The 26,639-nt window shown below is 45.5% G+C and overlaps 2 protein-coding genes across 11 annotated transcripts in view; one reads left to right on the top strand and one right to left on the bottom strand.

Annotated features, from left to right (window-relative positions):
- Window positions 1-19,808, top strand: part of EDAR (ectodysplasin A receptor) — a 33,881-nt gene extending 14,073 nt beyond the window's left edge. For 2 of the 4 annotated variants that reach the window (XM_066372228.1, XM_066372227.1), the window contains exons 6-12: window positions 6,453-6,539; window positions 7,849-7,977; window positions 8,083-8,157; window positions 8,445-8,517; window positions 11,377-11,536; window positions 12,457-12,517; window positions 17,156-19,808. In XM_066372228.1, the coding sequence (XP_066228325.1) occupies window positions 6,453-6,539; window positions 7,849-7,977; window positions 8,083-8,157; window positions 8,445-8,517; window positions 11,377-11,536; window positions 12,457-12,517; window positions 17,156-17,478 (908 nt within the window). In that variant the 3' untranslated portion in view covers window positions 17,479-19,808. Of the gene's footprint in view, window positions 1-6,452; window positions 6,540-7,848; window positions 8,158-8,444; window positions 8,518-11,376; window positions 11,537-12,456; window positions 12,518-17,155 lie in introns of all 4 variants that reach the window. The other 2 variants (XM_066372226.1, XM_066372229.1) reach the window with 1 other exon arrangement.
- Window positions 19,809-21,376: 1,568 nt separating this feature from the next.
- CCDC138 (coiled-coil domain containing 138) overlaps window positions 21,377-26,639 on the bottom strand; it is a 67,100-nt gene continuing 61,837 nt past the window's right edge. For 4 of the 7 annotated variants that reach the window (XM_066376883.1, XM_066376885.1, XM_066376884.1 and 1 more), the window contains 2 exons: window positions 24,566-24,704; window positions 21,377-22,025 (listed from right to left, as the gene is read on the bottom strand). In XM_066376883.1, coding sequence (XP_066232980.1) covers window positions 21,860-22,025; window positions 24,566-24,704 — 305 coding nt within the window. In that variant the 3' untranslated portion in view covers window positions 21,377-21,859. Of the gene's footprint in view, window positions 22,026-24,565; window positions 24,705-26,639 lie in introns of those variants that run through there. The other 3 variants (XM_066376887.1, XM_066376886.1, XM_066376889.1) reach the window with 3 other exon arrangements.

Genomic DNA, 26,639 nt, shown 5'->3' with positions numbered 1-26,639 from the left:
CAGCTTCTATGAAGTGCAGGGCCAAGATTCTCCTCAGAGACTGTGGGCTGTAGTTCCCTAGTGGCTCTGATTCAGAGTATTCAGGTGGGGCTGAGAATGTAAATGAACAGGTCCCCAAGGGCCTCCAGACCATACTGAGAGCCCTGATGTGGGTTATGGGCCCTGCTCTGGAACTTCAGGGCCTGAGTTTAAAGTCCTTAGTTCCCTCACCTGCCACAGACACCCACCTCACCAACTGCTGTGCCACTGGACTAGGCTGCACCCACAAGCACAGCCACTATGCTGGCTACTATGTCGTGGCCCATCCAGATACTTCAGGAGAAATGGCAAAGCACCACACAGTTATTGTGGAAATGGAAAAAAATCATCGTGGTTTCCAGCACCATCGAGTAGCATAAGGGAAGCCAGAAGACAGTCACTGGCCACCATTTCCTGCCTCTGAGCCATTGTCCTCTTCATACAAACAGATACATGTGAAGCTTAGGACAGAGCCTGGCTGGTACTTGAGAACTGTAATGCCATGTAAGCCAGAAACCTTCCTCAGTTTCTGTTTTCTTTCCTGAGTAATTGAGAAAATAATATCTTCTCAGTGTACAAATAGAGTTATCCCAAACGTGCTAAAAGTACTTTGAAAATTGAAAACATGAAACAAGTATAAATGACAACTCTTCCATACATGACAGGAGTGTGACAGGGTCACCTGGGGTAGTCAAGGGCTCTGAAACAGGGCCTCTCCTGTCCTTCTTGTGACTTGCCCATTGGAAAAGCTTCAGGCCTTTCTTCCAGATGCTCCAGCTGGCCACAGTGAACAGTACAGCCTTCGGCCTCCATTCTGTCATTGTCTGTGTCTTGGAAGTGAGAGAAGAAGCCCTTTGGTGACTTTTCAGTTACATCAAAGAACGAGCTGCACTTGGTGCAACCACAGCTCTCAGTGGTGTTTTTTGTTTTTTTCCCTGCACATGCCTGGGAGCCGCCTCAGAAAGGACCAGAGTTGAGATGACAAAGAAGTGGCATGATGAGAGAGGGGAAAAGAGAGTGGCATCTCTTGGGACAACTCCCTAACCCTGTACTTCAGTTTACCCATAAAATGGGGATATTCATCTCATAGGACTGTTGGAAGGAGCGCTGCATCAATCCATAAGGTAGTGGTAGGTCTGGGACCCATCAATTGTTCCCTTGTCGTTGTCAATGCTTTTATTATCACTCATCAGTGACTGTGACCCCTGAGTCAAGCCCAGGATGGAGTCACCTTCCTGAGAATCCCACTCTGTCACCAGGCATGCTGTGGTTCCCTCTGATGCTCAACTCTAATGTGATGGAACTCCAGTGTGAAACGTTGGCTACCCCATCACCAGCTGTTTCCAAAGCAGTGTTTCTCAAACTTGAATGTGCACACCCATTATTACTGTTCAAAGTCCATGTGTCTGACACTGCAAAGGGCCAATATTCCCAAAGTCAGAGTTTGGAGTAACGAAAGGTTTACTGATTGAGAAGGTGCTCACTAAATTAGATGGTTCCTCAAATCTGCCTTCAAGAGCCTGGAATTCAGGAGTGTTTTACATCAACGGGAGGGGGAATGGGAGGGACAAGAGATGATTAGCCTCTGAAGGCATCTGGCCACCAGCAAGGACCCAAGGAAGAGTGTGAAACCTCTCACTCTCCTTGTCCTCGGTAGGCCTGTTGAGCCCTGCTGATCTGAGTCATCCCTGATGCAGTCACCATCCCTGGAAACATTTTCTCCTGGCAAAAGGTTGTTCCTCCAAAAACTCGAACCTCGAGTTGAATTCCTCTAATAATTAGCATATCTGTCACAAGAGCTATTTGCCTGAAGGGAGAAATTCAGGCTTGACTAAAGATAGAGTCAGAGGAAACTGGCATTTCTTTCTGTCAACCATCACCAGAGGTCCTTATATGAAGCAGGTCCTGCTGCAGCAGGTCTGGGTAGGATCCAAGACTGCCTTTCCAGCCAGCCCCCTGTGAACCAGAGCAGGTGCAGCCAAGATCTAACAGCTCTGCCCATCGGTCCAGTATCCGCCAGCAGGGGGCGCTGAGCCCATGCACCAGCCTCCAGCATCCTCATTGACAGCTACAGACAAATCATTCCTAAAAACCCAAGCCGTTTGCCATATGCAGAGAATACCAGCCACCTCTAATGCCCACCAGCACATTTTAAAATTGTGTGGATTAACAAACCTCAAAGGCTCTAAGTCAACCTTGATATCACATTGACTAGAGGTGTGACTACATGAAGCCTTATGCTCACGTTCACAGAACCCTCCTGAGGAAGATGAGTGTGCTCCCCACAGAGCCCCCACCTGCCTGTGCCAGCTGTTCAGTCAGCACGGCCTCAAACACACTTCATTTTCTTTCCTTCTATTAGAGACCTTGTGTGGAAATTTCTGCCTCTTTTTGGGGACTACAGTTTCCAACAACCTTCTCTTACCTCTACTGTAAAATATCTCATCTTTGCTTATTGAAAGTGAGCACCAAGCACTAAGAAAGGTAAGATGAGCCAGCAGTTGACCACCTAACAGAAAGAACACTGAGAACATTTTCATCAGTGGTCCATCCCCAGGAGGCCCGTGAACTGGAAGGATACAGTGCATATTAGAACAAAAGAAACCTCCCAGATGCCAAACGTTTTTGTTAGTGCTGAGTTCAATCTTCATTAGGACCACATCAGAACCTGAGGTGGGACAACATGCCATGCAGGGTCCTGGTGGGGACAGCATGATCTCCTGAGGGCACCTACCCCCAGAGGTGGACCTCTAGTCACGCAGCCTTCCTGTCCACTCTCCCTGCTGTTCTCAGATGTGCTCAGAACACAACAGCCCAGACTGTTCAGTAGACACCAGCTGGAGTTCACTTTGGGGGAAAATGTCTAGTCAATCAAGGTGGAGGCACAGCCCAGCTTGCCCCCTGACCGAGCGCAGGCTGGTGCCTGCCAGGTAGGGGGAAGTGTGCATTACTAACCTCAAGTAGCCTGCATCCATTGTCTGGTGATGTCCATGTGTAACCAGACCTGCTAGTCAAGTGCAAAGGCATTTCATAAGTCAGTGTGCTGCCAGACTGCTGTCCCTGTTCCTCTCTAGACCACAGGCCTGGGCATATTGGTGTCCCCAACTCCAACCTTTGTCACCCAGCCTCAGCCAGCAAGCCCTGGCAGAAAGGGACAAGAGAGATAGATGACAGATGTGCACAGACAGGCCCCGACTATGCAGCTTCAGCTCCTTTGAGCCCCTTACCAAACAGATAGACAAGCTTCACTTTCAGTGTCCAATATGCTTTTGAAAAGGAAACCGGCTGTCCTTGCAGCTCTGCCCCATACTGTTTTTTTCCTCCTGTCACTGGACAAAGTTTGACAGGCTACTTCCAGCCGATGCAAACAGGGCTAAAGATCTTATCATTCTGGAACTTTCCAAGGGAATTCGCGTGAGGTGTGAGCGGTAAAAGGCAGGGCTCCAGGTCAGTCTTGTGCAAACAGTGCGGAGACACACACACCATCCCTGGGGAACGCCTCCTCCACCAGCCCCTCCCTGGAGGGCCACTGATTCGGAGGCCCAGTGAAAGGTTAAATTAACTTAATCGCATCTAAATTATGAGATTTATCATAAATATTGGGGTTGGGGAGTGCCATTTATGCTCTAGAAAGGCAAAGAAATGTCTCTCTAAGCAGGGATGTTTGTCAGGGTCAGAGAGGTGCTGGAAGGGCCAGGACAGGAAGAAAGAAGAGCCACCCCTTCCAGTTTTTACCATTAACATTCTTCTTCCAACCACCCACCAAATCTCATGTCCCACCTCCCTGCTTTCTGCCCTGCACCCACCAGTGATTACAGAGAAAGGGGCAAGGCCCTGGGGACACAAGCTCAGGGCTGGGGACATTGATGAGCCCTGCTCTGTTCTGAGCAGGTCACTCGAAGGCAGCTCACGCTGGCCTGCTGCCTTCCTGTCCCTTATGCCTCTCAACACCCACCTTCTTGGTGGAAGAGTTAAGAAGTCATCCTAGTGACAGCAGTTGAGAAAAAAGGAGGAAAGGAGAGGAACCACAGAACCCATCATGCCCTGCAGCAGGAAAGGACTGACCTACCCATCATGTGGTGGCCTGGGTGGCAACCACACCTACATTTGAGGCAGCACCACAGGTGACAAAGACTAGACGAAGGGACAGAGGCCAGGAGCTCCCAATAAGTGAAGTCCCTGGCCTCTGTAAGTGGCAAATCCCCAGGGAGGAGACGCCTCTAGTTTTAAGAGCTCTGACTCAAGAAGTGGAGTGTTTTAAACAACATGGAAAACTGCTCTGAGCAGGAGCTAGAAGGGCAGCAGGAAGGTACAGTAGCAGCATCCCTGCCTCGCCAGCCTGTCCCAGGGTGAAACCCTGTCCAGTGTAGGAGGAGGGTGTGAGCCTCCATGCCTGGCAATGCTTCCCAGAAAAACCTACCTGTTTGCCCCCCAGGCAGCAAATCACATTTTTCATACACCCGGAACAGTTTAATTTCCTGATCAACCTCAGCAACCAGTTGACTCTGAAACATGACACCTAATAGAAATACAGAATGAGAATAATACCAGGAGCCAGTCCTCACCCAATTCCCTTCTGAGCCACCACCCTATTTCAGCTTTAGTTTCTATTTGTTTTCAAAGGTGTGAGGATCAAAAGTTTCTGACCCTGCTCTTTGCTGTGACCTTCTCTACCTACTGGGCATGGACATATGCATAATTCAGCAAGACTTGCCTTACCCAGTTGGCTGTGGCCACTGTCTCCTGGGTTTCCCCAAGCTATGTGTACAAGTGGCTTTAGAAGCATCACTCACAGCCTGACCAGGTGGTGGCACAGTAGATAGAACATTGGACTGGGATGCGGAGGACCCAGGTTCAAAACCCCGAGGTCGCCAGCTTGAGCGCGGGCTCATCTGGCTTGAGCCCAAGGTCGCTGGCTTGAGCAAGGGGTCACTTGCTGTGCTGGAGCCCCCCAGTCAAGGCACACATGAGAAAGCAATCAATGAACAACCAAGGAGCCACAATGAAGAATTGATGCTTCTTATCTCTCTTCCTTCCTATCTGTCCCTGTCTCTCTGTCTCTATCACACACACAAAAAAAAAAAAAAAGAAGAAGAAGAAGAAGAAGAAGAAGCAGCACCACTCACAGAGCAGGTGGCTGTGCTTCTCTTGAGAACCTTCTGTTAAGGAAAACATCCTTGTTTCTCACAAAAGCTTGCTGACCAGGGTCCAGATATTGGTGCCATTCCTCTTGGCTGGGCTCTGGGAGGACTGACATGTAGTGATCTTAGGGAGGACATCGCTTGTCCTTATTCGGGACAAACCCACTTCCTGTTACCCCAGAACTGGTAGAGACAAAAGCAAGACAAGAAGAGACTTATTTGACACATGATCATTTTTATTAACTGCAAAACTCAGTCTGTCCTAAAGGAATGTTAACCATTAAGACGCCGTCTTTTCTGTGGTAGAATATTTTTGTTTGTTTTAATTAAACAATTTAGTGATTTGTCTGATCACAAGTCAGTTTCTATTTCATCCCTGATAAGTAACACTTTTTACACAGAGTTTTATGAATCACAGTTTAGAGAGAAGACCAAGCTCATGCCTGCTCTTAGTTTGATCACAACTTATTAAAAGTGTGTGATGCAAAAATCCTAGAGAAAAATACACCAAAGTATCAACTTTATTCAGAAACTGTGGGTGATTCTTTCACTTCTTTTTGTGTTATTTTCTTCTAGATTTTTTAAATAATAAGTTTATATTCCTTATATAACTTATTATAGTGTATATTATTCGGCCTTTCTCTGGCCATCACCGTCTGAAGCTTTAGGCCAGTAGCTCTGTTGCCACATCGTGTATCTGTTTTGCTGTGGGAGCTTCTGCAGTCATGCTGAGGGTCATGCTGAGGGTCATGCTGAGGGTCATACTGAGGATCATGCTGAGGGTCATGCTGAGGGTGCTCAGTGACTGTCATGCTGAGGGTCATGCTGAGGGTCATGCTGAGGGTCATGCTGAGGGTGCTCAGTGACTGTCATGCTGAGGGTCATGCTGAGGGTCATGCTGAGGGTCATACTGAGGATCATGCTGAGGGTCATGCTGAGGGTGCTCAGTGACTGTCATGCTGAGGGTCATGCTGAGGGTCATACTGAGGGTCATGCTGAGGGTCATGCTGAGGGTGCTCAGTGACTGTCATGCTGAGGGTCATGCTGAGGGTCATACTGAGGATCATGCTGAGGGTCATGCTGAGGGTGCTCAGTGACTGTCATGCTGAGGGTCATGCTGAGGGTCATGCTGAGGGTCATACTGAGGGTCATGCTGAGGGTCATGCTGAGGGTCATGCTGAGGGTGCTCAGTGACTGTCATGCTGAGGGTCATGCTGAGGGTCGTGCTGAGGGTCATGCTGAGGGTCATACTGAGAGTCATGCTGATGGTGCTCAGTGACTGTTCTCTTGCAGGTGCAGGAGCCATTCCGGGGGTTTCTGCCAGCTTCCCCAGCACCGCTGACAGCAGCACCCTCTCTACTCTCCAGCACGCCCGTAAAGGTAGGCAGGGTGCTGTAGTATTAATCTTTTGGAGTTAAGCACCTAGACATGGGGGGGGGGGATGCTGGAGAGGAAGAAAATAAATAATTATTAGACATGACCATGAATCATTCTTTTTCTCTACTTCAAATCACCTCCCTAATGTAATTTCATCATATTCAATGCCTGCAGTTGCTGGAAGTTAGTAATATCTCTGTAAGGAGTGGAAGGATGACCTTATGGGTGTCCTGAGCCCATTACATGTTGATAGTGAAGGCACGTGCCCAGGGCGACAGCAGTGGTGCTCAGACGGAAGTGGCGAGGGCAAGAGGGGAGCTGCTTCCTGGGCTTCGGCTGATCTTAATATCAACAATTCTGCTGCTGACTGATACAAACCTCTGATCTCAACACTTCTATATCTATGTCCAGTAATTACATTCACTCCCTAGTCCCCTTAGGATGGATGGAGGAGGACCCCAAGGCCCACAGTCTCTCACAGCAAGACCTCATTACTGGCTCCTTCACTCCTCTTGCACTGTCTCAATGCCATCTATTGAGGCTTTTTTTGTTTTGGGGGGCTTTTTTTGTATTTTTCCAAAGTGAGAAACAGAGAGGCAGACAGACTCCCGCATGCGCCCAACTGGGATCCACCTGGCAAGCCCACTAGGGGGCGATACTCTGCCCATCTGGGGCTTTGCTGCAATCTGAGTCATTCTAGCGCCTGATGCGGAGGCCGTGGAGCCGTCCTCAGAGCCCGGGCCAACTTTGCTCCAATGGAGCCTCGGCTGCGGGAGGGGAAGAGAGAGAGAGAGAGAGAGGAAGGAGAGGGGGAAGGGTGGAAAAGCAGATGGGCGCTTCTCCTGTGTGCCCTGGCCGGAATCGAACCTGGGACTTCCACACGCCAGGCCGACGCTCTACCACTGAGCCAACTGGCCAGGGCTGCCATCTATTGTTTAAGTGTCTTTAAGGCCCAGGTCCTCAAGGAGATTTGGATTGCCTTCAAATACCCACAGAGCATCAGCACTCATGCCAGCTTCCCAGAGTGGTAGAACTGAGGACAGGCACCCCAGGAACAACAGAGCAAGTCCAAACCAGAGCATTCCGACGAAGCCTGGCTCTACCTTGGCTGATACCAGCAAGGGGAGCTCATGAGCAGTCTTGAGGGGGTGGCCAGAGCAAACTTATAGGGCTAGGTTCTCAGACTCAGCAAGCATTTTGGATTCTGAGGGTCTCCAGAAAGTGTCCCTGTGTCAGGGCCATTGCTTATGGGGACCATGGTCCTAAAGGGATGCATGGTCCCTAAGTCAGTGCCTTCTTTCCCCAAATTCAGCAGAACTCTCAGGCCAGGGACACCTGGCCACGGCTCTGATCATTGCCATGTCCACCATCTTCATCATGGCCATCGCAATTGTGCTCATCATCATGTTCTACATCATGAAGACAAAACCTTCTGCCCCAGGTGACTGCTCCCCAATGCCTGTTCCGAGATCCCCCCTTGAACAAGTCCATCAACTCGCCCCATTGGTGAGCTTAGCTGCTCACACCCTTCTCTTTTCCCAACTAGCCTGCTGCAGCAGCCACTCCGTGAAAAGTGTGGAAGCCCAAGTGAGCAAGGAAGAGGAGAAGAAAGAAGCCCCAGGTCTGCAGACAGTCCCCCCAAGTGTGGATGTCTGTCTCCAGTGTGGAGTGTCCTGCCCCTCTCACCACTCCCTCAGCAGCCTGGCCTCTACTGGCTATGTTCTTGTGCCGCTTAGCATGGGGGTCACAGGGAGGGGTGTCAGTGCAGCCACATTGTGCTTAATCCTTGGGACAGGTGGCTTGGTCAACAAGCAGGTCTGCTAAAGAGAAGTGAGCTGTGGAAGGACAAGCTTGGAGCCGGAGTCGACTCTAACGCCTTTTCCCCCCAATCTCCCCATTTACCTACAGACAATGTGGTGATTTTCTCTGAGAAGGATGAATTTGAGAAGCTGACAGCAGCTCCAGCAAAGACGGCCAAGAGGTATGTCAAAGCACCGCAGCCTCAACAGCCCCCAGGTCCAGGGCTCCTGAGTAGGATGGGGAGCTGGCCATGTCAGGTGAGGAGTGCACTGAGAAACCTGACAGCTGGCTTGGAGGTTGTACTGGGGACGGCTCCCGGGGGAGCAAGGCCTTGGGGACCAGCAGAGCAGCCCCAGTCAGCATGGGGTCTCAGCCTCACTGTGGACCTGCACCAGGGCCAGGTGGTTCACACCCGTCAGCTGCTTCAGGTCACCCTCTCCTCCCCTCCTCCAGAGGCAGATGCCCCAGGCCTTTCTCCACAACATCCCCCTTCCTAATGAAGACTTCAGAGCCTCTGTGTGCCTCATCCTTTTCAGCAGCCTGGTAAATATTGCTGCTGCTGCCAGCACAGACATGGATGGCACATGGCTCGCACTGGAAATGCCCCTGTGATACTGCTGCAGTGACGGTGAAAATGGTCATCAGACATTTGGTGCTGGTTGCCCACCGCGAGTGAAGGTGTTGCCTTCATGGGCCCTAGGAGTAAGGTGCTGACATTGTGCACATTTGTGGGAAGCTGAGGTTCAGAAGCAGTCCTGTGGTGATAGTCACACACCCAGTCAGTGGCAGGGCTGAGGACCAAGGCCAGGCCACCTGTTCTGCAGGCTCTAGGACAACACTCAGGCAGAGAGAAGTAAGGCCTCTTATGGAAGAGACTCGACACATGAAGTCTTTATCATATTTAGCACACATGTTGGGGTGTGGAGTCAGCCCCAGCTTTAACGTCTAGGGTGCAGGGGTATAAACTTTTCATTCGTCCCCTTGTATGGTCACTCGGACTTAGTCCTGCTTAGGTTCCAAAAACTCACCCCACAGTAATGGTCCACTCCATGACTGTCCCAAGACCCTACCCACACGCATGCCTGTCACAAATGGGGGCACAGAGGCCATGCGGTCACCACACTGGCTACAGGAAGAGCAGAGGGTAAGTTCCTCCTCTTCTCATTCCTGGCCTGTGACCTTTCCACGGCGTGTGAACTCTTGCAAAGTCTGCTTTCTAGGAATGATAACAAATCCAGATGTTTGCCTAGAACTTTGGTGTTTATAAAGCACTACCAAACTTACTTCATTTGGGAAACTCAACATCCCTGACACAAGGCCGCAAATTTAAATCATGAAACCTGTGCCTCCTGGGAGAGAAGAGCAGTGGTACGTGCTCCACTCAGCAGGCCCTTAACAAACGGTCATTTCTCATTAGTGCCTCTATTCCCAATGATCATTTTTCCAAACCCCATGAATCTGTGATCGAAGCAACTTCATGCACCTCTGGCAGGGTGTACCAAGTGCAGGCTGCTGTGACCAGGACACGGGCTGCATGGTGGGGACTTGGCTCCTTAGGGTGGCTCTCAGAGACAGTTGCTCCTCTAGCCTTTGTCCGTCTCATCCTGTGTTGTGTCAGCCTCTCCCTATCCGCGCTTCCAAACTGCTCATCCCAAGAGGAAGCAGAAAAAGAACACTGAAAAGAACAGGAATACAGCCTGTGACTTAAGTTTCCTCTAAGGCAGGGGTCGGGAACCTATGGCTCACGAGCCAGATGTGGATCTTTTGATGGCTGCATCTGGCTTGCAGACAAATCTTTAATAAAAAATAATAATAACGTTAAAAATATAAAACATTCTCATGTATTACAATCCATTCATTTCCTACCACTCATGTTCATGGTTGCGGGTGGTTGGAGCCAATCACAGCTGTCCTCTGGGACAACACCAAATTTTTATTGGATAATGCATAACTTACACAGGTCGTTGTATGGCTCTCACGGAATTAGACATTTTAAAATATGTGGCATTCATGGCTCTCTCAGCCAAAAAGATTCCCGACCCCTGCTCTAAGGACTGAGGAAATATTTGGAGACCCTATTTGGAAAACTAATGTTTATTTCATACAGAAATGTTAAATAAAGAGTTTAAATAAAATACTCCACAGTTGTGTTTAAAAGACCAGGCACTGAGCTTTCCTCCCCTCCGCCTTGTCTCAGGTCATAGGGAAAGGCCTCGAGGCCACTGGAGGTCTGGAAACAGTGGTGCGTTCCCACCTGGTCTGCTCCCAGGGGGGGACAGCAGTCCAGCCGACTCCCATGTGGTCTGAACCTCATGGGCTTCACCCACCACTTCCGTTTTCTTTGCATCATCCTGTCTCGAAGGTTATGTTGAATGTGGGCTTCATTATTTATTAACAAACCACAGGAAACAAGCAGGATACCCATTTAAAAAAAAAAAGAATGTTTTCATATATTTGGAATGATTTTGAGAGTTTGAGCTTCAACACACACATGCCTAGGGCCTGGGCCTGAGAAGTGAGCCCACTTGCCTTCCTGTGCGATTTCCCAAAGCCCCTTACCCCTGGCAGGCACGTGTCAGGCAGGTTACCCTAGTCTAGGGCCCCCATGCTGCCTAGGCTCAGGCTCTGTGCAGCTTTGTTTCCTGAGAGCTGGCACAAGTTCCATGCTATCTCACCTGTTTGCTGCATCAAGACACAGGATTGACTGTTGTGCCTCTCTAGGTGACGTAGAGCAAGCTATAAGACATTCAGGAACCCCTTCCGGAACTGGGTAGGGTGCAGGGATGAGCCTGTACCACTTCCACCTCAGTATACTTGCCAGTCTGCTCACATGGCATCTGGGCCACCTGCACTCAGCATCCTTGTCTGGAGGGGACAGAGGGCAGGCTGTCGTTCTCACCTTGAGTCCCATGCCTCACGCCAGGAGCTGCTGAATAAAAGCCTAAGTAACAAGTCTCTGTGTCCCAACTGTCCCCACTGTGGAGGGCGTGTCCAGGCCGCACCCTCCAGACATCATTAACGACCTCTCCTGTTTCTGCAGCGAGAACGATGCCTCCTCCGAGAACGAGCAGCTGCTGAGCCGGAGCATAGACAGTGACGAGGAGCCCGCCCCTGACAAGCAGGGCCCCCCCGAGCTGTGCCTGCTGTCTCTGGTGCATCTGGCCAGGGAGAGGTCAGCCACTACCACCAAGTCCACTGGGGTGAGGCTCTGTCCGCGTGTCTCCACTCCTGAGGGGCCCTGCTGCGGGGAACAGCCTGCTGTGGGCACAGCGCCTCTCCCACAAGCCCAGGCCAAGATACCTAGATGGAGTGACAGGTTTAAAGCAAGATAGTTAAAAAATAGAAAATTACTTTTTCTTACATAGCTTCATAGAAGAAAATGAAAATTAGTAAGCACAGACAAAAACTTAAAATTGCTTGGAATGCCATAGGACAAAAAAAGTCTTTGTAAACATACTGGCCTAGATCTACGCACACATATAATAGTTAAATATGACTATGTACATAGTATATGAATACACAGCTATATAGAGACATATGCACATTTTTCCTGTAAAAATGCTCCCCAGGGTTTTCCACCTTATAATGTGCTGTGAGCCCGGCCCTGGCCGCCCGAGAGTCGCAGGCGGGTCACTGGCAGCCTGACCAAGCAGCAGCCTAGCAATATTGCTGGGCAGTAAAAAAGTGTCCTTAGTTGAGAGGCTGGACCTAGTCTAGGCTTGATGGGGACATCACTGTCTGTACTGTCCAGTCCAGTGCCTTATGCGGTGGGACCTGTCACTCACAGAACCCTGGAGGTGTGTTGGTTCCAGGGTGGCCTGGGGCTTTTCTACCTGTCTACCATGGGTCTCACTTCCCGGCTGCCTGCTGGCAAGCTGGGATCCCCAACATTTGTCCTTCCAAGAGACTAATGCCAGGTGTGTCCAGGGCACCTAAGAAGCCCAAAGAAAGGCACTCTCTCTGAATTAGGGGTAAGATGTCGTGTGAGCACTGGGCTCACATCTCTGACTGGAAGTCAGGAGAGCGGCTCTCCGCTGACACAGACAAGGAGGACTGGCTCAGTGTTTGCTACCATTTCCCCCTTTCTGGAAAGTTAACATCCTCTTAACTTTTGTTGTAGATTCAAAGCCGAAGGAAAAAGATATTGGATGTGTATGCCAACGTATGTGGAGTTGTCGAAGGTGAGCACCAAAGAGCTGTTCTGGCAGGACGCCTACCGGGTCTTTCCCTGGGACCTGCCTCCAGACACTGACAGGCGGAAGGGGGCTCTCACAGGAGTCTTGGTGCCCCTGAGAGGGAACTGAGAGAAGTCACCCTTCCTACTTGTTGTGTTCCTCGTCAGAAGGGCCGGCTAAACTGGTGTCAGGGCAAAGGGACATGGAATTTGACTCCAAGCTACTTAAACATATTTCCCCAGAACTTCCCCTCACTCTTCCTTCACAGGACAAGGAGCCAACATTCACCCCAGTGCAGAGCCTTGCTCTCCAGGTTCTCCAGGGGCTCTGGAGAACAGGGCTGGAAGAGGCTACGTGTCCTCCCATGCCCCTAGATGCTGTCTCTCTACCGACATTGTCATCTTTGAAATCTTTGGTAGTCATCACTCATCCAGTAGCTCCGTCCTTAGTGCCCCTTCAGCATTCGTCATGTCCCCTCGTAAAGACGTCTCCTAGGCAAGGTCAGGTTGCCTTACCCTATCAGCAGTTAGGAAGAGGCCCCAGGACCGAGTTTATATTCCGAGTACATATATTTCTATCTGTAACCAGAATCCCAACTCCAGTTTCTTCCAAATCAAGTCTTTAAATTACCTTTTAATTAACCTAGGAGATGAAGCTGTCATCACTGAAGCTAGGGAATGTCCCAGCTTCATCAGGCCACTTGAATCTGTCCCACTGGCTTCCTCAGTGGATCTGGCTGGACAGGAGTGGAGACTGGTGCCCACTCATTCCTCCACGTGGACCGAGCCCAGTACGTTGAGCCCAGGGCGGGCCAGTTGGGTGCTCTGTTATTCAGAAATAACTACGGAGGGCGAGTTCAGGAGGCCAAGAACTCTATTCAACTGTCAGCTAAAAGGTGGCCTCTGAAAGGCCATGAATGCTTATGCCCAGGAGCCATCAGCTGCTCAGTGGAGGATGGGCTGATATTTGCATTCTGTCACTAGAAAGTGATTCTTAGTCCTGGCCTGTTGGCTCAGTGGATAGTGTTGGCCCAGGATATGGACATCCCGGGTTGGATTCCCACTGAGGGCACACATGAGAAGCAACCATCTGCTTCTCTCCCTCCATCTTCTCTCTTTCCCTCTCAGAGCCAATGGCTCAATTGGTTCAAGTTTCAGCCTCAGGTACTGAGGATAGCTCGGTTAGTCCGAGCATCAGCCTAAGGAACTAAAAATAGCTAGATTGGTTGGAGCATCAGCCCCAGACAGGTTGCCAGGTGGGTCCTAGTTAGGGTGCATGTGGAAATCTGACTCATTATCTCCCCTGCTCTCACTTAAGAAAGAAAAAGTTTCTCTTTTCCAAATGTCTTTAAGAGCCCATACCACAGGGACAGTGGTTTTTCAAACCAATGTCAGGAAAGAAGAGCCCCTCCAGTGAGATGGGAGGCAAAGAACTTGATTGAGGCTCTGTGAGTTCAGCCACCTCTCATGTGTCTCACAACCTGACAGTGTGCCTGGGACCCTCAGATCAGCACTGCCCAGTCTTGAGTGAACAGTAGTCATGTGGAGAGTCCTACACTGGCTCCCTTTGAGCACCTGTCCCAAAATCCTGATGTAATTAGCCTGGGGTGAGTCCCAGTCATCAAAGTCTTGTAGCAGAGTGTATTCCCTACCACAACAGGATCAAACAATAAATCAATAACAGAAAGATAACAGGAAAATCCTCACACACTTGGAAACTAAATAACACATTATTTTTTCTTTTTGGCAGAGATTGAATTTGGTTCATTACATTTAATTCCCCGTGGAGTTAATGCTTTTAAAGACATGGTTCATTTTTCAAATGGAGAAACACTGTTTTCAGAGACCCTTATTAGGTTTCTGTCAGCTTCCTTGACCTTCTAAGAAAATCGGTTTGTGTGGGGGGGTAGCGGGAATAAAGATGTAAGGGTCTTCATCTTTCTGGGAGGTTCTGGAACCGAAGGCTATTGGTGCTTCCCCAGTTGGGAGGAGTCATTGGCAGTCACTTCTTTTTTTTTTTTTTTTTAAATTTTTTTTTCTTATTTTTATTCATTTTAGAGAGGAGAGGGAGAGACAGAGAGAGACAGAGAGAGAAGGGGGGGAGGAGCTGGAAGCATCAACTCCCATATGTGCCTTGACCAGGCAAGCCCAGGGTTTTGAACTGGCGACCTCAGCATTTCCAGGTCGACGCTTTATCCACTGCGCCACCACAGGTCAGGCCTGCAGTCACTTCTTGCTATGATCCTCCCCCCACCCCCAGCAGAGTCGCTGGCACTGGGAGTAACTCCACAGAGCTGACCTCCCCTGCATTCTGGGAGCTCTGCTACTCAGCTGGTATCTGTTTGCACCACAGTGAATGCACTTGGTGTGGTTTGAGGACTAAACAACACAATTCTAAATAATCCCTGAGTCTAAGAAGAAATCTCAAAAAAAAATTTAAATAAATGAAAATACAACATATCAAAATTTGTAGGACACACCTAAAGCAATATGAGAAGATATTTTTAAATTTAAATTATTGTGACATTGGTTAATAGGATCATCTAGGTTTCAAGTATACATTTATATGATACATGATATGTATATAGCATTGTGTACCCATCACACAAATTCAAACCAACTTCCGTCACTATATATCTTGCCCCCTTTACTCCTCCCACCTCTTCCCTCTGATAATGAGAGGATATTTATATCACAAATGCATGTATTACAAAAGAAGAAAAGTCTCAGATCAATAATCTAAGCCCCCATCTCAAGCACCTAGAAAAAGATTAGCAAAATATATCCAAAGTAAACAGAAGAAAGGATATAATAAAGATAAGAGCACCAATCAAAAAATTTAAAAAAGAGAAACAATAGAACATTATTATAAAATAGAATAGTCAACATGAAAAGAGCCAACTAGTTCTTTGAAAAGATCAACAAAATGAACAAATCTCGAGTAAGAGTGACAAAGAAAAATAAATAAGATACAAATTATCGATATCAAACAATTAAAAGGGGATATCACTACAGACTCTGCAGATGTCAAAAAGATAATAAGGGAATACTATGAGCAACTCTACACATGTAAATTTGACAACTTAGATGAAATGGAACAATTCCTCAAAAAGCATCAACTACCACAACTCACCCAAAATGAAGTAGATCATTTGAATAGTCTTATCACTATTAAAGAAATGGAATTTGTAGTTTTAAAAATCACCACTCCACAAGAAAAAGCTACAAGCCCACATAGTTCCACTGTAAAACTGTACCAAAATTTAAAGAACTAACGATTCTACATAAAATCTGAAAATAGAAAAGAAGGAAACACCCCCAAGCTTATTCTGTAAGGCCAGTATTAGCTTGATACCAAAACCAGACAAAGACAGTACAAAAAAAAAAAAAAATACTCCAGACCAATATTCCTCATGAATGTAGATGCAAAATCCTCAACAAAATATTAGCCAATAGAATTCAACAATATGTTTTTAAAATTTATAGACATAACAAGTAGGCTTTATTCCAAGGAGGCAAGGCTGGTTCAAAAATTTAAAAATAATGTAATCTATTCACAAAATTAATGTAAATCACTTCTAAAAATCCCTAAGTTAACATTATAGTTAATAGTGAGAAACTGAATGCTTTCCTTCAAGATCAGGAACAAGATGAGGCTCCTGCTTAGCCTTCCTTCACACCATCCTGGTGCGAAGTCACAGCGCCCGGAGGGGTAACTCCCAAGCTCCTCATTCAGCTTTGCTGGCTTTGGTGGAGGGACCTCAGTTTTTCTGAGGTGTTTGGCTGTAATAAAGCAGTTACTGTCCAGATGTTTTCTTGCTACACCCTTTTCCTAGTGCTTTAATTATAGAGAACAGGCTTTTGTTAGAGCTATTTATATTGTTGGAATCTGGGTTGCTGAACTCTTCAGCTCCATGTTTTGGATGATGAAGCGAAAAACAAATCCAAGGAGCTCCCCCGCTGTCACCGCTCCAGCCCTGAAGTTCTTCACAGTCATTTTTCTCCACTTTCCAGAGTCTGCTTGCGTTTGCTTTATAGGTAGTGCCAGAGGCTTTAGCTCTACTCACCAGAGAAGAAGGGGAAATGTGTTTACTCCCGTTTTCCAGAAGTGGAAAGGCATCTGTTTTTTAAATTGCTTCTGGGTGAGTCAAATGCACAGCAAAGTCTGAGAACCACTGATTTGGCAGTGACTTGGCTCAGATAACAGCAAGTTCGGACTGTCTGAGAAAGCACCTTTCATAAAGGTGACGACTGTTCCCATAAAGGGACATAGTTCTGTCCCTTTGACCTCCTTCCCAGCCCAGGTAAGGCAGGGTTACTCAATGAAGGGTGACCTGCATTAACAGCTTTGGTGACCACTGAAAAGTGGTCTAGAAGAGATCGCTGTAACAGTTAGTATAATCATGGGAGCTATAGTTATTTTCTTAAGAGAAAAGAGTCATTAATGGGATTAGGATTTACGGAGAGATGCCTCATGCCAAAGTTCTGGGTGTTGTCTGCCTGTAGCTATAAATTTATTTTGACTGGTTTTCTGCAACTGTGTCTTATTTTACAATTTTTTTAAAAAGGCTTTAAAATGACTTGTAACAGTGTTGGCTTGTGTTGACTGCCACTGCAGCATCTGACTGTGGCCTTCCTACCACAGGCCTCAGCCCCACCGAGCTGCCCTTCGACTGCCTGGAGAAGACCAGCCGCATGCTCAGCGCCACTTACAACTCTGAGAAGGCCATCGTGAAAACATGGCGCCACCTTGCCGAGAGCTTCGGACTAAAGCGGGACGAGATCGGGGGCATGACTGACGGCATGCAGCTGTTTGACCGCATCAGCACCGCAGGCTACAGCATCCCGGAGCTGCTCACGAAGCTGGTGCAGATCGAGCGGCTGGATGCAGTGGAGTCCTTGTGCGCAGACATACTGGAGTGGGCTGGGGTCTTGCCACCCACCTCCCAGCTGCCCACTGCATCCTGAGGAGGATGTCTGTTGCCTGTACTTCTCGGAGTGTACCAAGGGTAGGTGGAATGAGGGCTCTGGAGCTGTCCATATAAAGGGATATGGTACTGTTCCTTTATGGTGGTTCAACAGGTTGCCAAGAATCACCAGGGAACACTGTAGGCTGTTCCAAGGAACAAGAGGAAATGAGGCCTGTCTTCTAACCTAACTAAAGATAAAGGATTAAAGCTAGGATGCTACCAGCACCTCACAAAACAGAATACTTATCTAGTCAGCCAGCCCACTCGCCATTAACTTGTTCAAGGGATATTGTTGGGTACTCAAATGAGCCAAACAACGTGGGATGACAGAGGTGAAGAATCTGTCCCTGTAAGGAGTTTACAACCCCATGAGAGACAGAAGTCATGTCCACAGACCACTTTGCTAGAAGATGTCAAACAGTCTGAGTGAGGAGATGCTAAGAAAATGTAACAAGAGTTCTGAAAGAGGGAGATGGCTTCCCACCGAGGTGATGAAGGAGGCATCCTCACCAAGAAAGCAGCTCAGAAGTTCTATTGAATGGCTACAAAACAGACACACCACCGCATGTGTTGTTTCTGGTTCACCACAAGTGGCTTCATTAGGATAACTTGACCTATTTTTGAGGTCATCATGTTCCTCCTGCCATTCTAGTCACTATGGGAGCACTACTTGGTAGCCTGCTTCATGTCGCTGATATGGAAGGCATGTGTTTATCCAATCAGGGAGACCTGTGCAGTAGTCAGATTCATTCACTGCCTGAATCTTAGGCCTGGGAATCCAATTGTTTTTTATTAAACACAAATTGCCTTCCAACTCTCATTCTCAGTTAGATTTGACCCTTTGGCCAAGTCAGTGCCCAAAGGACACAAGCCATTTAAATTATGTACCGGGCTGTTTTTACTTCAAAAAGAAAAGAGTGACCAGCTCTGCTTACACAGGGAAATGAAGCCTTGTGAGAGTTTTGGGCTCTGGCCTTCTGAGCCATCAGGTAAAGTGGAGGCCCCTGTGCAGGGAGAGCCTGGGCTTGCAGTTCAGGGGTCTGGTTCTAGTTGTACCAACATAAGCCATTTTCTTCTTTCTCCCTGGGCCTCAGTTTGTCTTCTGCAAACGAGAGACTAGTCTGTGATTCTCAAATTGCAGAAAAAGGAAGGTTCGAGTAAGCCAAAGGAAGGTGGAGCAATAAGAAATGCCAGGCCTTTGAGGTGCTCCATGGAAGTGAATACAATGTGAGTGATCAAGTAAAATAGAAATTTAAAAAAAAACACCTTAAATCCTGAGTTTTCACCCGAACTGCAATTGTTGGCATCCATTCAGAAATGAAGTTGATAAACTGGCGTTGCCCTTGACCGACCCTCTCACTGCACGGGCACCCGGAAGAGCAGGGGAGCCGGGGGGGGGGGGGGGGGGGCGGCCGCACCGGGGGCTAGTCTGGGCTTGCTGCTGAGCCTCCCGAGGACAGTCTGGCTGCGGTTAGTATCCTATTAAAACCAACCTCTCACATATAAAGCAATGTCTTTTAAAATGACACACTGTGTAGCTGACCAAATACTTTGGGGGAGGAAATCAGTCACATGTTTAAAGCCAACAAGCAATTTCCAACCAATGAATGTAGCAGATACTGTGATAAAATAATTTTTAATATCATTTACTACAAGTGTTGCTGCTTATGAGAACCTATTTGATATACTTGCAAGCTAAATACATCACGGCAAAAGTTAGCCTCTTAATTGCTCCTGAAATCCTGGGTGCCCCTCCTTGCTTTGTGATAATGGTCAGTGTGCAGATGTTACAAGTGAGAAGTGTGTGTTACAGGATGATAGCTTGCAGCCTCCTTAGAGCAGCATTTTCAGTGAAGGAGCAGGTGTGGCTGTTCTCTGGCCCCTGGTGGGGGGAAAGGGGAGGGTTCCCTTGGTTCACGCTTTTGAATTCTGGGGCCAGAGGTCAGCCAGCATCAGATCGTGTTTAACTGACTCTCAACCTGCCATTTTTAGGGAGCTACTTGCACATAAAGAGTTACACATTTCTTTATCATTTACCTATGTATTTGGAAACATACTCAAAAAAAGGTTTATTCTGATAAGCTTTAGCCTACATACAGAATTGAAATCAGTAAGACCATAATGATTATTACTGACCAAAGCTAGGACCCCACCCTGACATTTTGTATGGAGACAGTCATTATTTTTGCCATACTTAAAAACATTTAAAAAACACCTCAGCCTAGAGCTGTGGCCCATACCAGTGAAGTCTTAACTGTCAATTTTTTTAATCTAATTCTGTATATATAACTTATTATATTTTACAGTTTCAATAAACAAACTAATAAAAAAAAAAGCTACAGATTGCTACAAGAGTACTTTGGGGAGGAGGACACAGGGGAGTGGAAAAGGTTCTGATTGCTGTTCCTGGTTTTGCACTGTGTATAACTATCACCAGAGAAGACCCAAGTCCAAGGGGGCTCCCCCTCCTCGCTTCTCACCACGCTTGCAAGAAAGCATGCAGCTTGCAGCTACACAGAGGGACAAGGCAGTTGGGAGCTCTTTGGATTTTCAGGCCAGGAATAAGACAGTTGATTTGTTCGTAATTCTTTACGACTTTTGAATCTATTCAATTTTTTGGTACCAAGTTCTTACTAACAATAGAAAATAAATCTGAATGCTTTTTCTAGGCCCTGGCCAGTTTGCTCAGGAGTAGAGCCTGGAGTGTGCATGTCCTGGGTTCAATTCCCGGTCAGGGCACACAGGGGAAGCAACCATTTACTTCTACACCCCTCCCCTTCTCTCTTCTCTCTCTCTCTGTCTCTCTCTTCCCCTCCCGCAGCCATGGCTCAGCTGGAGCAAGTTGGACCCGGGTACTAAGGATGGCTCCATGGCCTCTCCTCAGGCGCTAAAATAGCTCGGTTGCTTGCAGAGCAACGGCCACAGATAAGCAGAGCATTACCCCATAAGGGGGCTTGCAATGTGGATCCCAGGGCGCATGCAGAAGTCTGTCTCTTTGCCTTCCTGCTTCTCATTTTAGGGGGAAAAAATGCTTTTTCTACATTCTGAGACAGTTTAAATATTTCCTCCTTGAAATGTTAAGACAATTCATCTGTAAAACACCTGGACTTGATGTCGTTTTTAAACAGAATTCTTTCACCCAACCAGTGGTGCACAATGGATAGAGCGTCTTCACCTATGAAAGACATCTTCACTAGGAATAAATTCTTGGATTAAAAATCTCCCTCTTCAAAAGTTATATACAAATTTCTGGCATTGTGTGAGGCTAGCTTTGTTTTTCTTTACTTGTAGGTAACTGGATTTTGTTTTTGCCTTTATCCTTAAAATTTAAACTTAGCATTAAATTATAATTGTACCATATCTAAATTACAGGATGTGTCTAATGACAGACTCCGTTTCTCATAGATTTTTCTGGAACATGATGAGGTCTTTTGATCTGTACACACAGATCTTTCTTTAACCCTCCCCACCCCCCTTCCAAATCTTTACTCAACTGTATCTTTCAATAATGCTTCTTTACTTGTTCTCGTCTTTGGAAACAACCCCCCCCCCCCCCCGCCCCGCTGCTGAAGTGCCTACCTCCTCTGCTCTAGAGCCTGGCATCACTCTGGTCGGTACCATCTCTAGGTACTCTGTGTTCTCAGAGAGCTGGTCTTATGTTCTGTTCACACTGATCCTATTTTCTGAGGTCTCAGTGATACAATTTCTTTTTGTTTCTGCTACTTCATCTTTGGCTACAGCAGGAGATATGTCTGGGTGCTGGGATTAGAACATTTTTATTTTTCAGTGTAAAAAAAATTTTTGTACATATATGCTTTGGTAATAATTATATTATTTTGGAAAAATAAAACTAGAAAAAATAAAAATTGTTTCTCTAAAGTACTCCAGGAACAGCATAACAAAAAATATCAGTATTTGTGAGTCTAGGAGATGTAGAAAAGTTATAATATGAAGATGGTAGTTAAAAATTATGTACTTTCATTTCCCAAAGGGAAAATTTCTAATATATTAAGAAAACAGAATGACAACATTATTTAGCCCTGTTCCCACATAAACACCAGTTTTATTCCAAATAATTACATAATTTTAAGGAGTTCTCTAAAACAGTTACAAAAAAATAACACCAATGTCATTAATTCTGGAAATTCTACTTTGCACATCAGTACTACCCTAAGTTGAACTGAACTGTAACATTCCAAAAACTCCAGAACATCTATAGGTTGCATTATTAGAGGTAAAAAATATTTCTACTTTATTTTTCATGATAAAAGATACTACTAGAAGCTTTACTTGGTAGACTTTTAGTTACCTTAATGATCTCTGCAATCTTTCAAATAAGCACCACATATATAATATCTATAAAATAACAATAAGCCAGTCTAGTGGCCTGCACTGGGGGCCAGGGGGCTGCATTTTGTTAAACCCAAATTGAACAGAGTGGAATTCAGGTTAATGCAGAGAAAGGCGTGCTCTGGGTGTGTCGTCCTCTGTATTTCCTGAAGCATCAGGTGAATTGTAAAAAGTTCAAAGAACTTCTTGTTACTCCTGTAAGAGAACAAATGCACTAATTTAATTACACACATTTAAGGGGTTCATCTATGACGGCACTGAGAGATTACACTTGTAAATATGGAAAAATGGCATGTTTTTAAAAATAATGAAGAATATTGGTAACCAAAGAGTTAATATACCAAGACATACCCCCAATAGGTCTCATGAGCTAGGCCTAGAATGAAAAAGTGTTCAAGAGAAAAGGAAAATGCTTCCTAATCCTGAAAACTGTACCCTATTCACTATCACTGCACTTGAGAACTGTTTTTTCTAAACAGCTAGAAAATATCAAATACTTGGTCATCTTATTTTAAGTAAGCTGGACTTTTTAAAGTACTAGAGTATTGGTTTACCTTTTGCTCCAAAATAGTTTTCAACCATCTTCTTTCTAATAACCAGTCAGTAATTTCATTATCAATTAGAATTATACCTGATTACATATTTCTTACTTTCTGTCTACATATACTTGTATCTTGAAAGAAATGATCAAATAGCTGCATATAACCATCTACTTGATACAGAAGAGTTTACATCTTTGTGGTTTTAAAGATTTACTTTAAGATTGCTTGAGCATTAACTATTTCCAACCCTCTTGTTCAAGCTTTGTTCTGGTTTTTATATGACTTTGAAATGAACATAAGCTATAAAACACATCATAGATAGTAAAACAGTTTGGCCCACGGATATACTTGCACTTTGCGATGACTTTAAAAAAATCCCATCAATTAACAGCTAAGAAAGAATTAAACCTAAGTAATGTGATTGCAGCTTCACGGCACCACGGGAAAACTGTAACAGGTCTTACTGAGAATTTACCGATTACGAATCAAGACAATCATGGTGCAGTCAGTTTTCAAGAAAAGAAAGATAATGATTTGGTAACTTTAATTGACAGCAGACGAAAACCAGTAATCTGGTGAGCTGAGCATGAGGTTATAATTTGGTAACTACTAATTTACTATGGTGTGGTGTGGTGTGTGAGGCACCAAACAGGACGTATTGGCCTACTGTCACACATCTGCAAATAATTTTAAAATGCATTATATTTAATATTCAGGTATAATGAGGCCTGGTAAACTACCTAAGCTCACTACCATGAAGTCATGGCTGAGGGAAAAAAAGGTGCAGAGGAACTGAGCAAAACCACAACCTTACTGTTATAAAAACAAGTGTTCAGATTTGCCTCATTGGACAATACCAAGAATCTAAGAAAATACAGCTTAATATCTATGTCCTTTATCTATAATTTAAAAAATTATTAAACCAATGTTTGCATAAGAGGAAAGAAGAAGAAATATAAAAAGAAAGCCCCCGCCCTGGCCAGTTGGCTCAGCGGTAGAGCGTCGGCCTAGCGTGCGGAGGACCCGGGTTCGATTCCCGGCCAGGGCACACAGGAGAAGCGCCCATTTGCTTCTCCACCCCTCCGCCGCGCTTTCCTCTCTGTCTCTCTCTTCCCCTCCCGCAGCCAAGGCTCCATCGGAGCAAAGATGGCCCGGGCGCTGGGGATGGCTCTGTGGCCTCTGCTCCAGGCGCTAGAGTGGCTCTGGTCGCAACATGGCGACGCCCAGGATGGGCAGAGCATCGCCCCCTGGTGGGCAGAGCGTCGCCCCTGGTGGGCGTGCCGGGTGGATCCCGGTCGGGCGCATGCGGGAGTCTGTCTGACTGTCTCTCCCTGTTTCCAGCTTCAAAAAAAAAAAAAAAGAAAGCCCCCAATTCTTATAAAATACAAATTAGTAGCAAGCCCATGTTTCCTAAAATATGTATTATTTTAAATCTTTACTAACATTATTTTAAATCTTTTCTGCCTGATTTTTCCTCATTCCCTAAACTAAACTACAATCAATAATAATCTGAAAAATATGATTTTATCATTTTACTTTCACCTGTGGTGGCACAGAATACCAGTGTCACAACTTGTTCTGAGACATCTCTGGTGGCTAGTAACTGCTCTTAATTTTCATTACTGTTTGTGGTAGAAACAGTAAGACATTCTAAGATTAAAACTCTAATTCTATTGTATCATGATGCAGTCTCAATATTTATGAATCTAAATTTTCTACGTTTATTGAAAATTTTTAATAAAGTTGAATAAATGTAGAATTCAGAAAGGTTTAAATGATCAGAATAAGATGTCTTTTAGAAATAAAAAATGCTGCCCTGGACGGTTGGCTCAGTGGTAGAGCGTCGGCCTGGCGTGCAGAAGTCCCGGGTTCGATTCCCGGCCAGGGCACACAGGAGAAGCGCCCATCTGCTTCGCCACCTCTCCCCCCCTTCTTCCTCTCTGTCTCTCTCTTCCCCTCCCGCAGCCGAGGCTCCATTGGAGCAAAGATGGCCCGGGCACTGAGGATGGCTCCTTGGCCTCTGCCCCAGGCGCTAGAGTAGCTCTGGTCGCGGCAGAGCGACGCCCTGGAGGGGCAGAGCATCGCCCCCTGGTGGGCGTGCCGGGTGGATCCCGGTCCGGCGCATGCGGGAGTCTGTCTGTCTCTCCCCGTTTCTAGCTTCAGAAAAATACAAAAAAAAAAAAAATTGCTCACTTAATCTTAGAAAGTTTCTGCAGGATGATGCTGAGCTTTTCTAGGATCTGAAGATCCAGCTTTGGGGTTCGGAGCAGCACAGAGCACGTGCGGAAAAACAGAGTGTTGCTGCAGGCTTCCAGGAAGGGCTGCAGGGACTCTGCAAGACAAACCACCATGTGTTACTGTTTGGGACTAACTGAAAGGAGAAACAATATAAAACCAGAATTGTATGGGGTTTTTATAAACATTGATTTAATTTTCATTTCTTTCATAATTAAACTTCTTAAAGATTTTATTTATTGATTTGAGAGAAAGTGAGAGAGAGAGAGAGAGAGAGAAAGGCAGGGTGCGGGGGAGGAGTGGGAAGCATCAACTTGTGGTTGCTCCGGGATTTCAAAACCTAAGACCTTAGCATTCCAGGTAGACGCTTTATCCACTGCGCCACCACAGGTCAGGCTCATACATAAACTCTGAGGCAAAAATATCATCATTTGAAAAATTAAAATATCCACTGGCTCTTGTTGAACAATGCAAACCAAAGATAAGATTACTTTCTCTAACATCAAACTTCAATGAAGCAGAATCTAGCAAAAACCCCTTGGTAAAAAGAAAAAGGGGGGAAGTCATCTCTTCAATAAGTTCATAACTGTAAGCTGAGTTTAAATAATTACCAGTAAGAAATTTTGTTGAGATATTAAACGTTTTTATTTTTTAATTTTTATTTATTGATTTGAGAGAGAAATAGTGCGAGAGAATGAAACATTGACTAATGTTGTTTCACTTATTTATGCATCATTCATTGCTTCTTGTGTGTGCCCTGACTAGGGATTGAACCCTCAACCTTGTTGTTTCTGGACGATGCTCTAACCAATGGAGCTAACCAGCCAGGCTATCATCCATCTTTTCATATGAACACAACTATAGGAAGATGTCTGAAATAGTGTTCAGCTATTGTTAATGATGGTTATTTCTAAATGATAATGTTTACAGTGCTTAAAAAAACACACTTCCTACATTTCTTCTTTGTCTGAATTGTTGTTTTATTCTAAAAGTTTATATACATTTAACTTTTAAATTATGATTAAATATGCATAACACAGTATTTGCCATAATATCCATTTTTAAGTGTGCAGTTTGTTGGTGTTAAGTACACTCATATTCTGTGCAACCATCCAGCTCCAAAATTTTTCACCTTTCCCACTGAAACTAAACCCATCAACGACTAACTTCCCATCTCCCTCTTTCCCCAACTCTTGCCAACCAACATTCTACATTCTGTCATTACAAATTTCATATAAATAAAATGTATATAAAGGGAATAATACAAAATTAGTCTTTTTGTGCCTGGCTTATTCCACTTTGCATGTCTTCAGGATCCATCCATAGTTAGAATTTCCATTTTAAGGCTGAATAATATTCCATTATATATATACACCACGTTTCCTTCCATTTTGTATGTCAGAATTCCCTCCCACTTTAAGGCTGAATAGTATTTCATTATATACACCACATTTCTCTTGCTTCTTTCAAGATTCTCTCTTTAACTTTTGACAGTTATGTGCCACATAACAACATTTCAGTCAATGACGGACTACATATATCACAGTGGTACATAAAATTATACCACATCGCCTAGGTGTGTAGTAGGCTCTACTATCTAGGTAGAAACACAATTCCTATTAACTTAAAAGTAAATCACTAAATCTCTCAAAATAATTATTTATCTAGTATCTGCCGGCATTTTCTAAAGTGTTTATATGTTTCTAAAAATTATAAGCTGTCAGCAATTTTGCATGTTCTTTGCTAGTTATTATTTGTGCGTGTTAGTCCTCAGCCAGTTGATAACTAACTAGAAGAATGCTTCACACAACTTGCATACTAAGAATTAAGTCTGTACTTCTCACGTAGCAGTTATTTCAATCTTTTAAGAATTTTAAGGCAAGATGGTAAACAGAAAACAATGATTTAAAAAGCAAACTCTCCTCATCTCTCAAATATAAATATTTGCATGCTATTACATGGGACAAAATGTATCACTTTTAGACAGTAAAGCTTTTATTTTTAGGTCTGATGGCTTAAACGTTATGACCTA

This window comes from Saccopteryx leptura, chromosome 3, assembly GCF_036850995.1.
Source record: "Saccopteryx leptura isolate mSacLep1 chromosome 3, mSacLep1_pri_phased_curated, whole genome shotgun sequence".
Lineage (NCBI taxonomy): Eukaryota > Metazoa > Chordata > Mammalia > Chiroptera > Emballonuridae > Saccopteryx > Saccopteryx leptura.
Note: the sequence above shows the minus strand (reverse complement) of the source record. Positions and strands in the feature narration are given on the sequence as shown.